Source organism: Protopterus annectens, chromosome 1.part0 (genome assembly GCF_019279795.1).
Source record: "Protopterus annectens isolate FY-2018-M chromosome 1.part0, PAN1.0, whole genome shotgun sequence".
NCBI lineage: Eukaryota > Metazoa > Chordata > Ceratodontiformes > Protopteridae > Protopterus > Protopterus annectens.
In genome coordinates, this window is record NC_056725.1 from 1,629,095,865 (window position 1) to 1,629,112,180 (window position 16,316).

Genomic DNA, 16,316 nt, shown 5'->3' on the forward strand with positions numbered 1-16,316 from the left:
AATTTGACAAAATGAGCCAGAGATAGAAAAGAAATCACCGACTTAACATATATTGGGCTGCACCCACCTTTCTCGTTTGATACAGTAGTAAATGGAGGAGTGTGCCTTAGAGCAAAGGAACAAGTAAAATTTTGAATTATGCTACAGTGGAAATATCAGAAGAGTAAATTCCAGCAGTTGTCCTATTTAGAAGGCCTCTTTACAAGTCAAGTAATATTGTAAGGAACTTATTTATGTAAATTATGTGCTGACATATACATGTCAATTGTATGTGAATGCTTTTATCCTAGAATAACAGATGCTTGCAGTATTTATTCACAGATGAAGAAAATACATCTTTTGTGAAAGTGTGATGGAAATCCAGCTGAGTCTGTGGTTAATGCACTTTTCTTTTTTAATCTGTAGCTTCATCCTCGTTCATTAGACTGACATTGGAACTCAAAGCCAATTTCTGTAGTGGACAGAGGTAATGTGCTTTAAACCTTAAAAAAAAGTAAGAGAAAAGTGCTTAATGGAGGAGCATTTAAGTAGCAATGTATGCAGTGTAACCTGAGGCTTGATACAAGATATGCATAATTAGTCCTTCAAAGGGAATACCATGCTTAGTACTGTATAATGTAATGCAGCATTAGGTTCTGCAATTGAGAAAGTTATCAGCATGTTTTAAATGTCTATAAATAACTAGGATATTAGTGCATTAGTTCTTTAGTAACTATATCCTAGATACAGGATGATTATGGGAAGTGTGTTGTTTTATGTTATGAATTTCTTTTATTTATCTAGATTTTGTTTAAAATGACTTGTGATACCAGATGAATGCAGAAATCCAGATGATTCCTTAACCTTGGAGTAAACTGGGTGACAAAACCTTCTGTCTTCAGCTACATTTTCATTTGTGTACTGAGCTTAGTACTGTCCTTTCATATGCTTTTGTAACCAAAGGCAGCAATCTAGGTTATTAGTCAACCTAAGATTGTCATCATTAACAGACATAAGGTATTTATCTTGCATTAGCTTGTAGTTTATACTAAAATATATGTAACAGCTTCAGTCTTGCAGAGTAAACCTTGCCAGAAAGAGATGCCATTTGGCTGATAGAATGTTTTCAATTAGATTTTAAGGTATTTTTCTCAGCCAGATTATATGAGCAGACACTAGAGTTATTGAATGACTTAATTAGATCCTTCTACAACTTCAGTAGTATTCTCTTATCCCTCATGGGCATAAACTTCAGATTTAAACCCCAGAGAAGATCAGCTTTATCCATTAACATAATGATCTTATATTTAAGCTCAGGTTATTTTGATTACTTATGTGTCTTTTATTTATTGTACCATGATTAGTTGCATTGGTCAGCATTATAGTAACTGTTTTGTTCAGACTACTAAATGTCAGTACAGTAGATTAAAGGCTCAGGGGTAATTTTCTTTTAGGTTTTGATTCAGTTTTTTTTCATCCTCATTTTTCATAAAGAAAATGCTGACTTTGCAGTCATTTCCCTATTTGGATAAATCAGAAAAAAAATGATAGTGTAGGAAAGATGAAAATACATAAAACTGATGATCCCTTTACACACCACATTGCATAGGTCACTATTTCAAAAATGTTCTTGTATCTGTGTGCTCACTGTCAGTGAGATAATCACTTATATAGATCAGTTTTGTAGTGCAGTGGTAGATGAAAAACAGTTTCAGACTTCCTTTAATTCTTGAGTGAGCTGCATTTACAGAAGCCATCTTAGAGTGGCATAGACAACGGCAAGTTTGAGAATAGCTGCAACTAGACACTGGAAATTTTTTTTCATCCAAGTTTATTAAACTTGTTAGGTATAATCTGACCTATTTGAAGTCATGTTGGGTCATGCCAGTCATTGATAGGTAAGCATGTTCTTCTCATAGTAACTTCACTATTCCTCTCTAGAAGTCAGATTTACAGGTTTTTAGTTTGACATATTTTAAACAGAACATGTTTTGTACACTGGAATTGCATGTGACTTTTTCCAATAGAGACAGAAGCGGCCTTAGGTCAACTGCTGCCCTAGGCAAAAGGGCTCCACGGTGCCACCTACCACACTACCTGGTGCCCCCATCCTGGTCTATGTACACCAAATATATACTGGAAAAGCACCCCTACCAGAGCGGCGCCCTAGGTGGCCACCTAGTTGGCCTATGCCTAAGGCAGGCTATGAATAGAGATGCTGCATGAAAGTCCAAGTGAAGTAGCTTATATAAAGAGAATAATAATGCATCTTGTATTTTAGAGACCAGATGACCTGGTATTGAATTAGGACCCATGCTACCAGAGAGCTTACCTTTTTTTAATGGGGTTTTAAACCATTTTCTGAAATAATGTTGGCAAAGTAATCAAAAAGAGATAAAGTAGTCAAACCTTGTTTTAAGAAGTTCACGTTTGATCAAAAATATTAACCACTGAACTTTCAAGATGGCTGCCCACTGAGCATCTACTTAATTTCAACTTTCCCAGTGTGAAAAAAAAACTGAGGAATAAAAGCCAGTGATATTGTCAGCATGATTAAAATTCAGTTACTGGCTAGTAAGTACACTGCCTGGATGCCAGCAAAGAAGAAATTTAGAGAGCCTAAAAAAATCAACCAGAAAAGGTGGAGAGAAATCACTGGCTGGGAAAAATCCTGTAGCTGTTCAACAAAAAGTGGTTCAAGCTTCAGCTTTGGTACAAGAGATTGTTTCCAATAATTTAGAGAAAGAAATAAATTAGATGCACTCAGAGGTGATTAAATTAAACATTTAAGCAATATATCAACTCAAATAACAGAAGGAAAAACAAAACAGAAGAAACTTTAACTAGCTATTCAGATGAACTGATAAAACTGCAAAAATCAGAGGTTGAAAATAGAGAAAAGACTGGCTGAGTATGAGATTTCTCAAGAAGAGTTTTTTTCAAAATAGGATAGAGTTAGAAGACAGAGTACATAGAGAAAACCTGATATGTTCTGCTGTATCAAAGAAACTGGAAGGAACAGACTGTTAATTTTATGAAATCACAAATAAGCAAGCAGAGAGGTGTTCCACAGTAGGATTTATTAATTTAAAAGACACATTGATTGTATGCTCCAAACCTGGCCTCCAGAAAGCAGCCAAGACCTGTATTAGTAAAGATGCAATCATACCCAAAGAAAGGGAAAAGTATTCAAAACTGGAGACAGCAGTGTATTTGTGGAAAATGATTATTCACTGTACACAAGATAGAAAAGAAGAAAAAAATTATCTCAGCAATCAAGTCTATATCAGCTTATCGAAAGCTGATAACAGCGAATGCTAGTTGATTGACCCCTAAAGGTCAAACAACGTAAATAGCGAAGACATGGAACAGTGATTTTTTTCCCAGGGGGGGAAAAAAATCTCTGGGCCATTGTCATGAGTTTGTCATTTCCTCCACTGTGGTGCGATCTCGGAGTTGGTATATTTAAGTAGGGTGTGTGGGGTGACCCCCCCCTTTTTTTTTTTTGCCGAACATCTATTTTTTTCCCCTGGGAAAAAATTGCTGTTCCGTGTTTTCGCTGCTTTGGTTGTTCGACCTTTAGGGGTCTATCAATTAGTGTTCGCTGTTATCAGCTTTCAATAAGCTGATATAGACCCCAGCAATCAGCTAAGGCAGCTTTACATTCTAGTCTGAGTGAAATTTACAAAGATTCAGAGCCGACTACTTTTACATGGAAATGAGCTGTTTGCAGATGCAAGCAGTTAATCTCAAGAGTTTGAGAGACATTAAGATGCACTACTAAATGGCTTGATGTCATATGACTTATGCCTGGTCACATAACATGTTCTGGTGTTAAATGGTCACCTTTTTTGCTTGTGTTTTCATTCTGCTGAAGTTCCTGTATGCACATTTGAAACAAAAACACTAAATATTGTTAAATTCTGCTTGAGTAATTTGTTTTACCAATGTGTTTGGTTTGTTGTTACATCGGAGGTTGGTGGAGTAGGATTTTGATTTTATACTGGAAAATTGTGATTGATTTAGCATTAGCAAGTAGTATAGTTGCAATACCCTTTTATGTTCTTTTTTTGGTCTTTGTTGCTCCTTTTTTATGACATTAGTCTGATTGCTAACTTCACTCAGCAAGAAGAGCATCTGAAGGAAAGAAATCTTGTAGTGTGCCGTCACTTGAAAGAGAGTGATTAAAATAGAAGCAAACATTGACTTGAAGTAGGCACAAATTTACAATAATATAACACCGTGCTGCTGCAGTACAGCCAGCTTATCTAACATCAGACACAGTGAGTAAGGGAGACTATATAGTGAACTAACTTTATTTTTTCTAAGAGATAAGTAAAGGTTTTATAATTTTTTTTTTTTGCCTGAGCAATTATTTGATTTTGCTAAGTAGCTGTTTAACAGTGAAAAGCACTGGAAGATCTTGTGCAGTTGTCCCTTTTATAGAGTCTGTGCTGCTCTGTCAGTGCACACAATGTATGAGCTACTGCATACTCTCTGTAATAGGCTTCCATCCCATGTGTGTTCAAGCCCTACTTCTGGTAGACTTGTAGTATAGAGGCCTAAAGCTACAAGATGTTAATTAGCTGTTTCTTGTAAGCCAGGATTTGATTCTTTCAACCTCCAGTTGTCTACTGTGTGACTCTGAACAAATCATTTAATCAGACAATGTTCTAGAATAATTGGGAGACTGGGATAGGCACTTCAGTGGTTTTGACCACACGTGTGTATGAAGCTATAACAAAGGCTGAAGTCACCAGTAGCTGTTATATAATATAGGCAAATGTATATTATAGGGTTCATGGCCAAGGATGCAACAATTTCTTAGGAAGTTATTACAGCACAGCTTTTATCTTAATGAACTGTCTTTGCAAAACTTCAGGTAGGTCAGGATGTCAGCCTACTACAATGCTTTGCCAGAAAAATTTAAATATATATAATAATAAAATAAACTGACACATTACAATGTACATTCAAAAAGAAGAATAAATGCACCTTTATTGCATCACCACTAAGCATTTTCATTCTAGAAAGGACAAACATGCTTACTAGTGAATTGTAATAAAGTTATAATGTGAAGTTATTCTATCTCGCTGCTCATTCTTACAGATGGGTTTGGAGCCGATCCTCAACTCCGAGTCAGCCTACTACAAAGCTCGAGGTCTTCAGATAGCTCGAGGCCAAGTCCATAACCCATGATGCACCTAGAGTTACCTCAGATCTAGTTTGCCGCTGCAATAGATCGGAAGTTCTCGCTAGCTTGGGCAAGTAAAAACTTCTCTTCTTCAATTATTTGATAATATTGATAAAAATTCTTTACTGCGGTGGTGGTGCTGCGGTAGCATTGTCACCTCACAGTTAGACGTTGCCCGTTCGATTCTCAGTTAGAGCGACTTCTGTGTGGCGACATGCGTAAACGGGCGATCTGAAGTAGGGGCTTCATTTGTCAGCAACCTTTGGGATATGGATCCGATCTCGGATCCGAGCCGGCAACTTCTATCATAGCATAGATCCGAGCTCCTAGCTCCTCCCCTTACCCATAATCCCCTGCCTACCCTGACTGACCTCAGATCTAGTTTGCCGCTCTTCAAGCAACAGCTAGATTCCAGAGCTCTTGGCGATTTTGTGAGAAAAAAGTTTTCTTTCTTCTTTTCTGATTGAGTGATTGTGTGTACGTGTTAGGTTTACCCTTAACACTAAAACTTATTATTTTCAGCTTACTCAGCTTAAATTTTAATTTAAATTTTTCCTCCTTCCCCGCTGGTTGTAGCGTGTGTGTGTGTCTTGAGTGTAGGGACCTAGTGAGTGTGCTTTACTTAAGTTATGTCGGAGGCCCCTAAAGCCATTTTTTCGAAATGCACCAAGTGTGGTCACAAGCTTTCACCGGCTGATGGCCACACTCAGTGCGTTAGGGCCTTGGGGTTGAACACCTCTCTTCGGGTTGCGCAATTTGCGTGGCGTTCAACCCCAGGGCACTTAAGGATCGGAGGTCGAAGCTGGTTCTGGCGGGCCTTTTACCCCCAGACTCTGCTTCGGCCTCCGGTACTTCGGTGACCGCTACCCTCGGTAGCGGTCACTCCTGCCTCCCTTCCTCCGACCGGGACTCAACCTCCCGCTTCGACTCCGGAGGATAGGGAGTCCAGGAAAGAGAAGCGGAGGGAGAAGCACCTTAAGCGGCGGGCCGAGGACTCTTCATCGGTCCCACTCGCCAAGAGGGCTTCTCCGTCCAGGTCTTCTCGGTCTCCTCCTCCTCGGATCCGATCCCCTTGTTTCTCCCCGGGACCCGAGGAGGAGGTGACCCGGTCCCCGTCGAGGTCATCGAGGCGGCACTCCAGGTCTGCCTGTGTGGCCTCTTCGAGGTCCACCTTTAGCATGTCAGATGCGGACATGGACCGGATGATGAGGAGATTCATCCAGGCCCAGATGCAGATGGGAGTGCTCTTGCCCCCCCCCCCTCCGGGGGGGGGGAGCTCGACCCCTTTTTTCGCCCCAATTGCTCCTTCTCCGACCCGCATTCCGGGGTCAGAGCGCTCGGAGCCGAGCCACATTGGATCCGGGGGTGGGTCGGAGCCGACCGTGCTGGGCACGTCAGCTCCGATGGCTCCCTCGAGTTTGTCGGATCTGACCTCTCGGAGCCGTGGGCCGAGCTTCAGATCCAAGGGATTCGGTGTGCTTTTGGCTCCGTCCCGGTCAGAGCACACTGGTCCCTCGGATCCGACGTTCTCTGTGCTGGGTCCGATCCCCGCTTCGGATCCGAGTGGGGGTCGGGTCTCGGATCCGTCAGAGAACAGCTCCCCCTTGGCTTTCGCTGCAGTGGAGAGGGCACTGTCGAGTGCTTCTAGGCCTCCGGTCCTGGCTTCGGCTCCCTCCCGCACTCCTTCTCATCTGTTCCTGGCTCCCCTCATCCGGCCCTCGGGGCAGCCTGCCTCAGCGCCTCTAGGAGTTCCAGTGGAACAATATACAGTCTGTGAGGACTCCTCGGACAACCCCCCCGAGGAGGTTCCTCACAAGGCAAAGTGCAAGAGGAGGCACATAGACTTCCCTGAGAGTCTCACCGAAGATATGGACTTAGATGAAGGGGAAGGCTCCCCTAGGTCACCCCCCGAGGATGTCTCCTTCGGAGACATCATGGAAATGCTCAAAATCAGGGGTGGGTGGTCTGCCCCCAAGGCTTCCTCTGATGAGTCCGTATTCCTTGAGGCATTTGAGGCAGGACCATCTACCTCTTGGGTGTCCCCTCCACCTGACCCCTTGGTGGATCTCATATCCACTAGGGCTTGGAAGGAACCGGACACCGTAGAGCCAATCCCCAAGCGCCCGGACAAAATTTTGAGCCACCCCTGCAGAGAGATCACACTGGAGCAGAGGTCCCCCTGTGGATGCCATGTTGGTGGCTGCAGCCACCAAGAAAGAGTTGGCTCAGGAGAGCCCCACGGTTCATCCTCCGAGCAAGGAGTCTCGCGCGATGGACCATCTTGGGAAGTGGGCCTGCAGTTCAGCGACCTTCTCTATGAGGGCCTTGAACTGCATGGCACACATTATTCGGATGCAGCGGGATCTAATTAAGGAATACGCTGCTCCCCCCCAGGGTCCATGTTGGAGGGAGACAAGGATCTGTATTTCTCCCGAATGGCCACCCTCCACTCTATTTCTAACACCTCTATGCGGCTGTTGTCTCATGCTATGGGGGGAGCCGCTAGAGCAGGCGGAGTCGGGCTTGTCATGAGGAGACAGGCCTGGCTCCGTCACTGTGACTTCTCGCAACCCTTTAATGCTTCATTCGTGAATGCCCCTTTTGATGGTTCTGCACTGTTCGGCAAAACCGTAGAAAAAACTGTCAGGAACCACCACGAAGTGTATAAAAAGTTTTAATTTTAAAGGAAGAAACAAGCGCTTTCACGCACCACCATGGCGCACTTCATCAGGTTACAATAAAAAGTAAAAAACCATCCATTATATACTAAAACACATACAATTAAACAATTAGATCATCAGATTAATAAAACAATTAAGTTACTTAAAGAAACAACTCCAAGTATCTTCCAGACTTTTAAAACTTTTCTCTATTAAGCATACTATGAAGCATTTTATATGTGTGAAAGAAAAACAAAAGCAAAAACAAAAACTAAAACTAATCTACCGTCTATCTGAATATAAGCTTAATTATAATCAGGTTGGCATAGACCGTGTAACTAAAAATAATAATAATAACTAAGGAAAAAATATTGTAATAAAACATTTGAACTAAAATCTAGTATTGTGTTCAATTTCAAGAACACAGCAGACATCGTACTAATGAATGTAGGAATCATGTCCAACAGACAAAAATATGATATATTCATATAATGTAATGATTAATTATTGATTAAACTGTAATATAAAGTAAATATACAAATTAGAAAAATATTGTAGTGTAGTACATTATATCAATGCTTATCTTACCATCCTTTATTAATATATATATATAGATTTGAAAAACATATTCAAAAAATATATGTTATTCAAATATAGAATAAAATAAAATAGCATAAAAAGGATGGATTATGTCTACCTATCCCTTAATAAAGCTGGTCGAATATTAACTACTTGGTTCAAGCCTGGTTCAATATGTGACCTGAGGTTAAAGATCCATTGTAACTCATGATATTCAAGGGATCCAATATTATCACCTTCTCTCATGTTGTTGTATACTACTTGAATAATCCTAAAACTAAAATAGTGTTTAGGAAACAGATGACGGTGTTTAGCCAAAGCATTGTTGATATTCTCCTTCCTTATATCATACACATGATTGTACATGCGGTCCCTTAGCCTCCTGGAAGTCATCCCTACATAGTAGGCGTCACATAACTCACAAGTGGCTAAATAGATAACATTTTTCGAATCACAAGTCGCATAAAACGTTGGGGTAAATGTTAAATCCAATTCTGGTACTGCAAATGATTGATTTTTAGAAATATACCTACACATATTGCACTTAGTGCAGGGGTAGGTTCCCTTCTTATATATGGCTCTAATATCTAACTTAGAGACTTCCATTTTATCATTACATAATAGTCTTTTAAGATTCAGACTGTTACTAAATCTAAACGTGGGTTTATTGCCCACTATCTGTGCTATAGTAGAATCAAGCAAAATAATTTTCCAATTGTTTTCAATAACTTTAGTGACATGATGTATATCATTAGTATATCGAATATTAAATGCTAAATATGTCTCTTTGCCTTTTAGACCTCTTGAAAAACCACCTCTTCTAGTATGTACAGGCCTGGCTCCGTCACTGTGACTTCACGGAACCCTTTAATGCGTCATTCATGAATGCCCCTTTTGATGGTTCTGCACTGTTCAGCAAAACCGTTCGCGACACTCTTGTCCAGAGTGAGAAAGACGGGAAGACTTTGTCTGCCATCGGAGTCTGCTTCTCTGCACCCCAGAGGTCCTTTTCCAAGAACCAAAAGGGTCAGAAGAAGATGTGGTTCCGAAAATCGCATCAATCCCAGTCTGCTCAGGACAACCAGTCCTCTCGTGGCAGAGGAGGACAGGGAGGACGCCGCCCCAGAGGCAGAGGGGGTCCCAGGAATTTTGGTCCAGAGAACCGTTCTCTGAGAGGCCCACGCAGAACCCCTGAGGGGTTATCCGGCTGCTCCACTCTGGAGGCAGTCGGGGGGCGTTTTTCGAGGCACCTAGCAATGTGGGAGTCCATAACAACGGATCGCTGGGTGCTTCGTATTATATCCAGAGGTTACCAAATTCCCTTTATCGTAACCCCCAGAATCAGAGGCCTCCCCAACATACCACCCAGTCAGAGGGAGGCGGCTGCTGCAGAAATTCAGCAGCTTCTGCAAAAAAGAGCCATCCAGCCCGTCCCCCCAGATCAAATCAGATCAGGGTTTTACTCCAGGTTCTTTCTGGTGCCAAAAAAGATGGGGGACTTGAGGTCCATCCTCGACCTCTCTCTCCTAAACCTGGCGGTACCCAAAGAAAAGTTCCGAATGGTCACGTTGCAATCCGTCCTCCCCTTATTGCGGGAGGACGACTGGATGTGCTCCATAGACCTCAAGGATGCGTACTATCACATTCTAGTGTTCAGGCGTTCCAGGAGGTTTCTCCGCTTCCAGCTGGGAGCCAGTCACTTTCAATTCAGGGCCCTCCCCTTCGGCCTCACCTCAGCCCCCAGGGTGTTCACCAAAGTCCTAGCGATAGTAGCGGCCCACCTGAGACTCCAGGGAATTCAGGTCTTTCCATACCTGGACGACTGGCTCCTTAAGGCCCCAACAAGGCATCTACTTTGTTCATGCAGGGATTATTTCCTCAGTCTGGCTCCACTATTAGGATTAACCATCAACATGACCAAATCCTCTCTGATCCCTACACAGTTGTTGGATTTTATAGGGGCGAGACTGGATTTCAGACAGATGCTTGCGTTCTTGACTCCAGATCGGCTTCGGAGCCTGATGTTACACGTGCAGGCCATCCTTCAACTGCAAACTCCTTCGGTGGAATTGGTCCTGAGGGTTTTAGGATCTATGGCGGCTGCAATCCCTCTGCTGCCATTGGCCCGGTTGAACATGAGGGTCCTGCAGTGGACCCTCCAGGTACAATGGTCCCTGTCTCATCCCATTTCCTTAAGCAAGGTTTGCAGAAGGTCGCTCGTGTGGTGGCTCCAGTCTCCCAATCTCCACACGGGACGTCCCTTCTCACTACCACCGCCAGTCGACACAGTGACCACGGACGCTTCTCACCTGGGGTGGGGGGGGGGGCATTGTTCAGGCAGGACAGTCCAAGGCACGTGGAATGACGTAGAGACCTCTTTGCATATCAACGTCCTAGAGATGAGGGCGGTGCTTTTGACGTTGCAGGCACTACACAACTCTCTTCCGGTAGGGACGGTTGCAATACAGACAGACATGTCAGTCGTCTGGTACATCAACAAACGGGGGAACCAGGTCTTACCCCCCTTTGCCGCGAGGCCATGAGAGTGTGGGAATGGGCGATTTCCACCAACCGCTTTCTCATAGCAACGCACATTCCGGGACGGTCAAACATTCTGGCAGACAGGCTCAGTCGTACTATCCTGACTCCTTACGAATGGTCTCTCAACCCTCAAGTTGCAGAGCAAGTATTTGCCCGATGGGGGCAACCTCGTTGCGAACATTTTGCCTCTCCTTCAAACACCAAATGCAATGATTACTTCGCTCTGATCCTCCCTCCAGGGGAGTCCCCGAGAGACTCTCTAGTTCATGCTTGGCCTCCCGGTCTGCTTTATGCTTACCCTCCTCTTCCCCTGATGTTGAAATTATTGCAGAAAGCCAGGCAGTTGGGGAGCAAGATGATCCTCATTGCCCCATTCTGGCCTCGTCAGACGTGGTTCCCTTACCTATGGTCTCACCTAGTGTATCCACCATGGATTCTGGATCCCCTCCCGCATCTCATTTCTCACCCTCTCGATCTTCCGACTCCGAACCTGGTCAACCTCAAGCTGATGGCTTGGTTGCTCCAGTTCCACTCCTCATAAGGACTCCCGGGATCTCATCACCTGTCAAAGCCATTCTTGTAGCAGCTCACAAGCCTTCCACCAGGAGGGTTTATCGGAGTAAGTGGAAACGCTTCACCATTTGGGCAGAACACCGTCGTTTAGACCCTTTCACAGCCCCGATAGCGTCGGTTCTAGATTTTCTAACCTCTCTCTTTCACCAGGGGGCTAGTTCTTCCACAGTCAAGGTACAACTTGCAGCAATCTCATACTATCATGTGGGGAAAGAGTCTGGCCCTCTTATCACTTCCAAACTGTGTAAGACCTTCCTCAAGTGTACCTTCCTCCTTAGGCCTCCAGTCATAGAGGTGGTACCTCCATGGGATTTATCCCTAGTCTTACAGGCCTTGACTGGTCCCCCTTTCGAACCGGCAGCCACGGTTGATCTCAAATTTCTCTCTTGGAAGACAGCCTTTTTGGTGGCCATAACTTCAGCCAAAAGAGTATCGGAATTGCAAGCTCTTTGTGTCAAACCACCATATTTGGTCTTTCACCCGGATAGGGTTTACCTCAGGATCAATCCGTCCTTCCTACCTAAGGTATCTTCAGAAGCGAACATCAATCAATCTATCAATCTTCCAGTGTTTTTCCCCAACTTTCAAAACAAAGGAGAGTACAAGCTGCATTCCTTAGACGTACACAGACAACTACGTTTTTATATTCATAGAACTGCTGATCATAGGCAATCCAATCAGTTGTTTATCTCATTTGCCAAAAGTAATTTCGGAAAGCCAGTTTCTAAAGTTTCTCTCTCTCGATGGATCTCAAGTTGTATTCTCTTAGCATATCAGAGCTCGGGAAGGCCTGCACCGCAAGGAGTCCATGCTCATTCTACTAGGGCCGTTGCCACATCTGCGGCCTTTCAAGCTAGGGTTCCACTGGATGACATTTGTTCCGCAGCCACTTGGGCTTCATCTCACACCTTTATCAGCCACTATAAAATAGATGTTGTCTCCCGAGGTAGGGCGTCCTTTGGCTCTGCAGTGCTCCGGAATATCCTTCCATGAAGGCCACCCAAGATTTAGGTAGCTGGGGACTTTGCCCCAAAGGTTGCTGACAAATGAAGTCCCTACTTCAGATTAAGAAGTTATGTACTCACCATAACGTTCCGTCTGAGTAGGTATCTTCATTTGTCTGCAACCATCCCCCCTCCTTCCCCCTGACCAAAATGATCATTCTTGTGGTTATTAGCATCTGTTCCCTTTGGGACACTTTTATCAGCTGTGCTATGGGGCAAACTTGATCTGAGGTCAGTCAGGGTAAGCAGGGGATTATGGGTAAGGGGAGGAGCTAGGAGCTCGGATCTATGCTATGATAGAAGTTGCCGGCTCGGATCCGAGATCGGATCCGTATCCCAAAGGTTGCAGACAAATGAAGATACCTACTCAGATGGAACGTTATGGTGAGTACATAACTTCTTATTCCTACGTTGAAGGCTGTGCGTTAGGCCCGGCAAGCCAGCACGTAAAACTCTACTGCCAATCATTAGCGGACCGGAGTTCCGCTGTGGCGACCTCTAACCGGGAAAAGCCAAAAGTCACAAAAAAAATTGATAAAAATTCTTTAATATTTACCTTTAAATACTTAGAATAGCTTAGTGTATAGTTTCCCTTCCCTTAGTGTGCCTTTTTTCTCTGTTAATAATTAGCTCTTTTAGTCTTTTTGTATTTAGGCCTTGTTATCTTAAGCAGTTCTTAGATAGTATTGTGTGCTTAAAAAAGTGACCTTTCTGTCACAGGTTTGGTATTTAGCCTTTAGAAATTTGTATTGTGTGTTTATCATAGTGACCTTTCTGTCACAGTTTGATATATATTTACTGTTAGAAAATTGATTACTGACTTTCTGTCACAGTTTCATATATTACTATTTAGAGTTTTGAATAGTGACTTTCTGACACAGCTTTGATAGAATTTAGATAAATAGCTTAGTGTGTGTGTGTGTGTGTGTGTGTGTGTGTGTGTGTGTGTGTGTGTGCTGTTTACTAGTTTAGCCTAGAGTTTTTAAGGGGCTTATTGATATTTCTTCATTGATATTTCTTGTTTCGGTCTGTCCAGTTTTGATATTGTATGTTACAGGATGGCTGACCAAGACAAAGACAAACACCCTAAATCAGGGTTTAAAAAATGTCCTAAATGTGGGCAAAAAATGTCTGTCACTGACCGTTGTGTAAATTGTGTTTATTGTTTGGGAGCATTGCATCTCCAGGAAAGCTGCTCCATCTGTCATTCTTTCACTTCTAGGGTTCTCCAGGAGAGAAAGAGAAAGTTGATCGACAGAGGTTTACTTAACCCTTCATTCCAAGAAGCTTTGAGCGACCTAGATGGATCCAGTAAGTCTTCAAAGTCTTCCAAGACTTCTACTTCTGAGGTTAAGAAATCTAAAAAGTCTTCGACGTCGGTTCCACAGACCTCAGAGCCAACCATCTTATCCTTTCGGAGCTGGTCCCCAGTTTTGGAACTGGTATCCGAAATGCCCAACTCTCCAGTCCTACAGTCTGTACGTCCTTCTATCCACTCATCTCAGTCTCCGATTAGCCTTTCCAATTTGGATGTGGATCGTGTGGTACAGAAGCTTTTACAGGGACTGGCCTTTGCTGAATTCTTATCGGCTCCGACCAAGTGGCTTCGGAACCAAAGACCCTTTTGCCAGCTACTACTCTTCCTCCTCCAAGCCATACCGGTCCTTCAGAGCTGGAGGAGTCGGACATGATCGTGGAGCCTTCAGAGCTGATGCCTGCTCCAGTGTCTTTGGCTCCATTTACTCTGACGTCCTCAGCGCCAATCAAGGAATCTAGGAGCCAACACTTCTGGCCTTGTCCGGGGAGGATAGTTGGACCAACTTGTCGGTTCTGACTCTGCCTCTCGAGGCTTTGGCTTGGATGAGCTTGGCTCCTAACTCTGGGTCGTAGCCCATTGTCCCAGTGCTGGGGGTAATGATGGATGTTCTTCATCTCACATTGCTGCAGTCCTTACACTTGGGTAATCCGCTGTCCTCGGTCGGCCCGAATATCAAAGTATTAGGCTGACGTCGGTCAAGGCACTTAAGACTGACATCAGGACGTCAGGGTACAAATGCGCATGACCGACGTCATATCCTCAGTCTTTTTTGCCGCATGGTCCGATGCAGAAGCAGCGTTGCAAGTGCCATTCGGCGTTCTGAAATTTTTCGAATTCGGAGTTTCAGACCGAGTCAAAGTTGGCTAAGTACCCCGTTGGGGAATATTTTAGTTTTTTCTTGCCTCAGTGGTTTACCGGATGTCAGAAAAAGTGAATAACTGTATTTCTTGTGGGAAGCAGATACCGCATAGAGATTATCATACTTTGTGTATTCCTTGTTTGGGGCCTGAGCACAATGTTGTTGGGTGTCGGTTTTGTGCTAGGTTCAATAAACGCACTATTAAGCGCAGGTTAGATTGTGCCAGGTTGGTCTTCGGGAAGCGGTAAAATTATAATATGCCGTCGGATGCTCCTACGCCTGCTTCTTCGAAGAAGCGCAAAGACAAAGCAGCTAAACCCAGACTTGAAGAGTCGTCCGTACCGGACGCCGGTTCTTTAGTGGAGTCAGTGGAACCGGTGGTTCCGCCGGAGGCTTCTCAGGAGTCCCAGGGGGAGCCTTTGATATTGCAGGATGTGGCTTCTCAGGAGGCAGGTCAGGCTGAAGGGGCTTCTCAGGTTACTGTACTCCCCTCCCTTCCTAGGGTGGTTAGGCCCTCTCCTTCTGTTTCCAAGGCTTCTCCCAGAGGCAGGCCAGGGTTAGCTTCTGTTGGGGTCACTCCTAGCTCTTCAGGATCTGTGCCTAAGAAGCACATGCTTAAAATGGCAGAAGATTTAATTACCTTGATTAGAGGTTCTTTGCCCCCTCCTGACAAGAGGCCTAGGGTGGAACCAGAGTTGGGTTCTTTTGAGCAGGCTTCAGATGTGTCAGAGTCTTCGGCTGAAGACTTGCAGGAGTATTCTCCTTATTCTGATTCTGATGTGGATGATTCTACTCCTTCTGCTTCTCCTCCAGAGGATTTTTCTTTTTCAGAGACTCTTCATTCCATGAGGGAGCATTTTAAGTGGGAAGGTCAGGACTTCTCTGATTCCAGGAAAAGGCTTAGGGACTTTTTGCTTTTGCCCCAGCATAGGCCTTTAGCTATACCACCTGTTCTGGATGTAGTGGAAGATGTGTTTGCAGAGGCTTCTCTTAATCCTGATTCTTTGCCTCCTGCTCCTGTTAAACCTGACAGGTATTACAGGGTGCCTGAGGCTCATAAATATCTTTATAAGAGTCCTAGGCCGGACCCAGAAACTGTTACTCAGGGACCTAAGGGTGTTAAGGCCTCTGTGGTAAAAAATCCGGTTCCTTCGGATAAAGAGGCCAGAGCTTTGGATAGATGGGGAAAGAAAGTCTATACTTCCTCCACCTTAGCTATGAGGGCTTTGAATTGCCAGTTTCACATGTTGAAATATCAAAATTATCTTCTTTCTCAGTTGAAGTCTAAGGTAGATGCTCTGGCGGAAGGTATTGAGTGTAAAGAATTACAAGATTTGGTGCATGTCTCTGAACAGGTGGGCAAGCATTCGTTACAATGTGGTTTTGATGCTGTACAGGCCTCGTCTAGGGTGGCTGCCACTGGGTCAGTTCTTCGCAGGCACGCCTGGCTGAGGGATCAGAATTTATCTGACCATGTTAAGACAAGGATTTTGGATGCTCCTTTGCAGTCTGATGTGTTGTTTGGTGCACCTGTGGAGTCAGTCTTGAAGAAAATGGAAGACAAAGCTAAGTCTATGCAGGCTGTTAAAGATTTTTTGCAAGTTCAGCC

The 16,316-nt window shown here is 44.0% G+C and overlaps 1 protein-coding gene across 1 annotated transcript in view; it reads left to right on the forward strand.

The window, feature by feature from the left end:
- The window catches only part of MEI1 (meiotic double-stranded break formation protein 1), a 2,282,292-nt gene that overhangs the window by 1,323,476 nt on the left and 942,500 nt on the right, over nucleotides 1–16,316 (forward strand). The window contains exon 15 of the mRNA XM_044073933.1: nucleotides 406–466. Within this exon, the coding sequence (XP_043929868.1) occupies nucleotides 406–466 (61 nt within the window). The remainder of the gene's footprint in view (nucleotides 1–405; nucleotides 467–16,316) is intronic.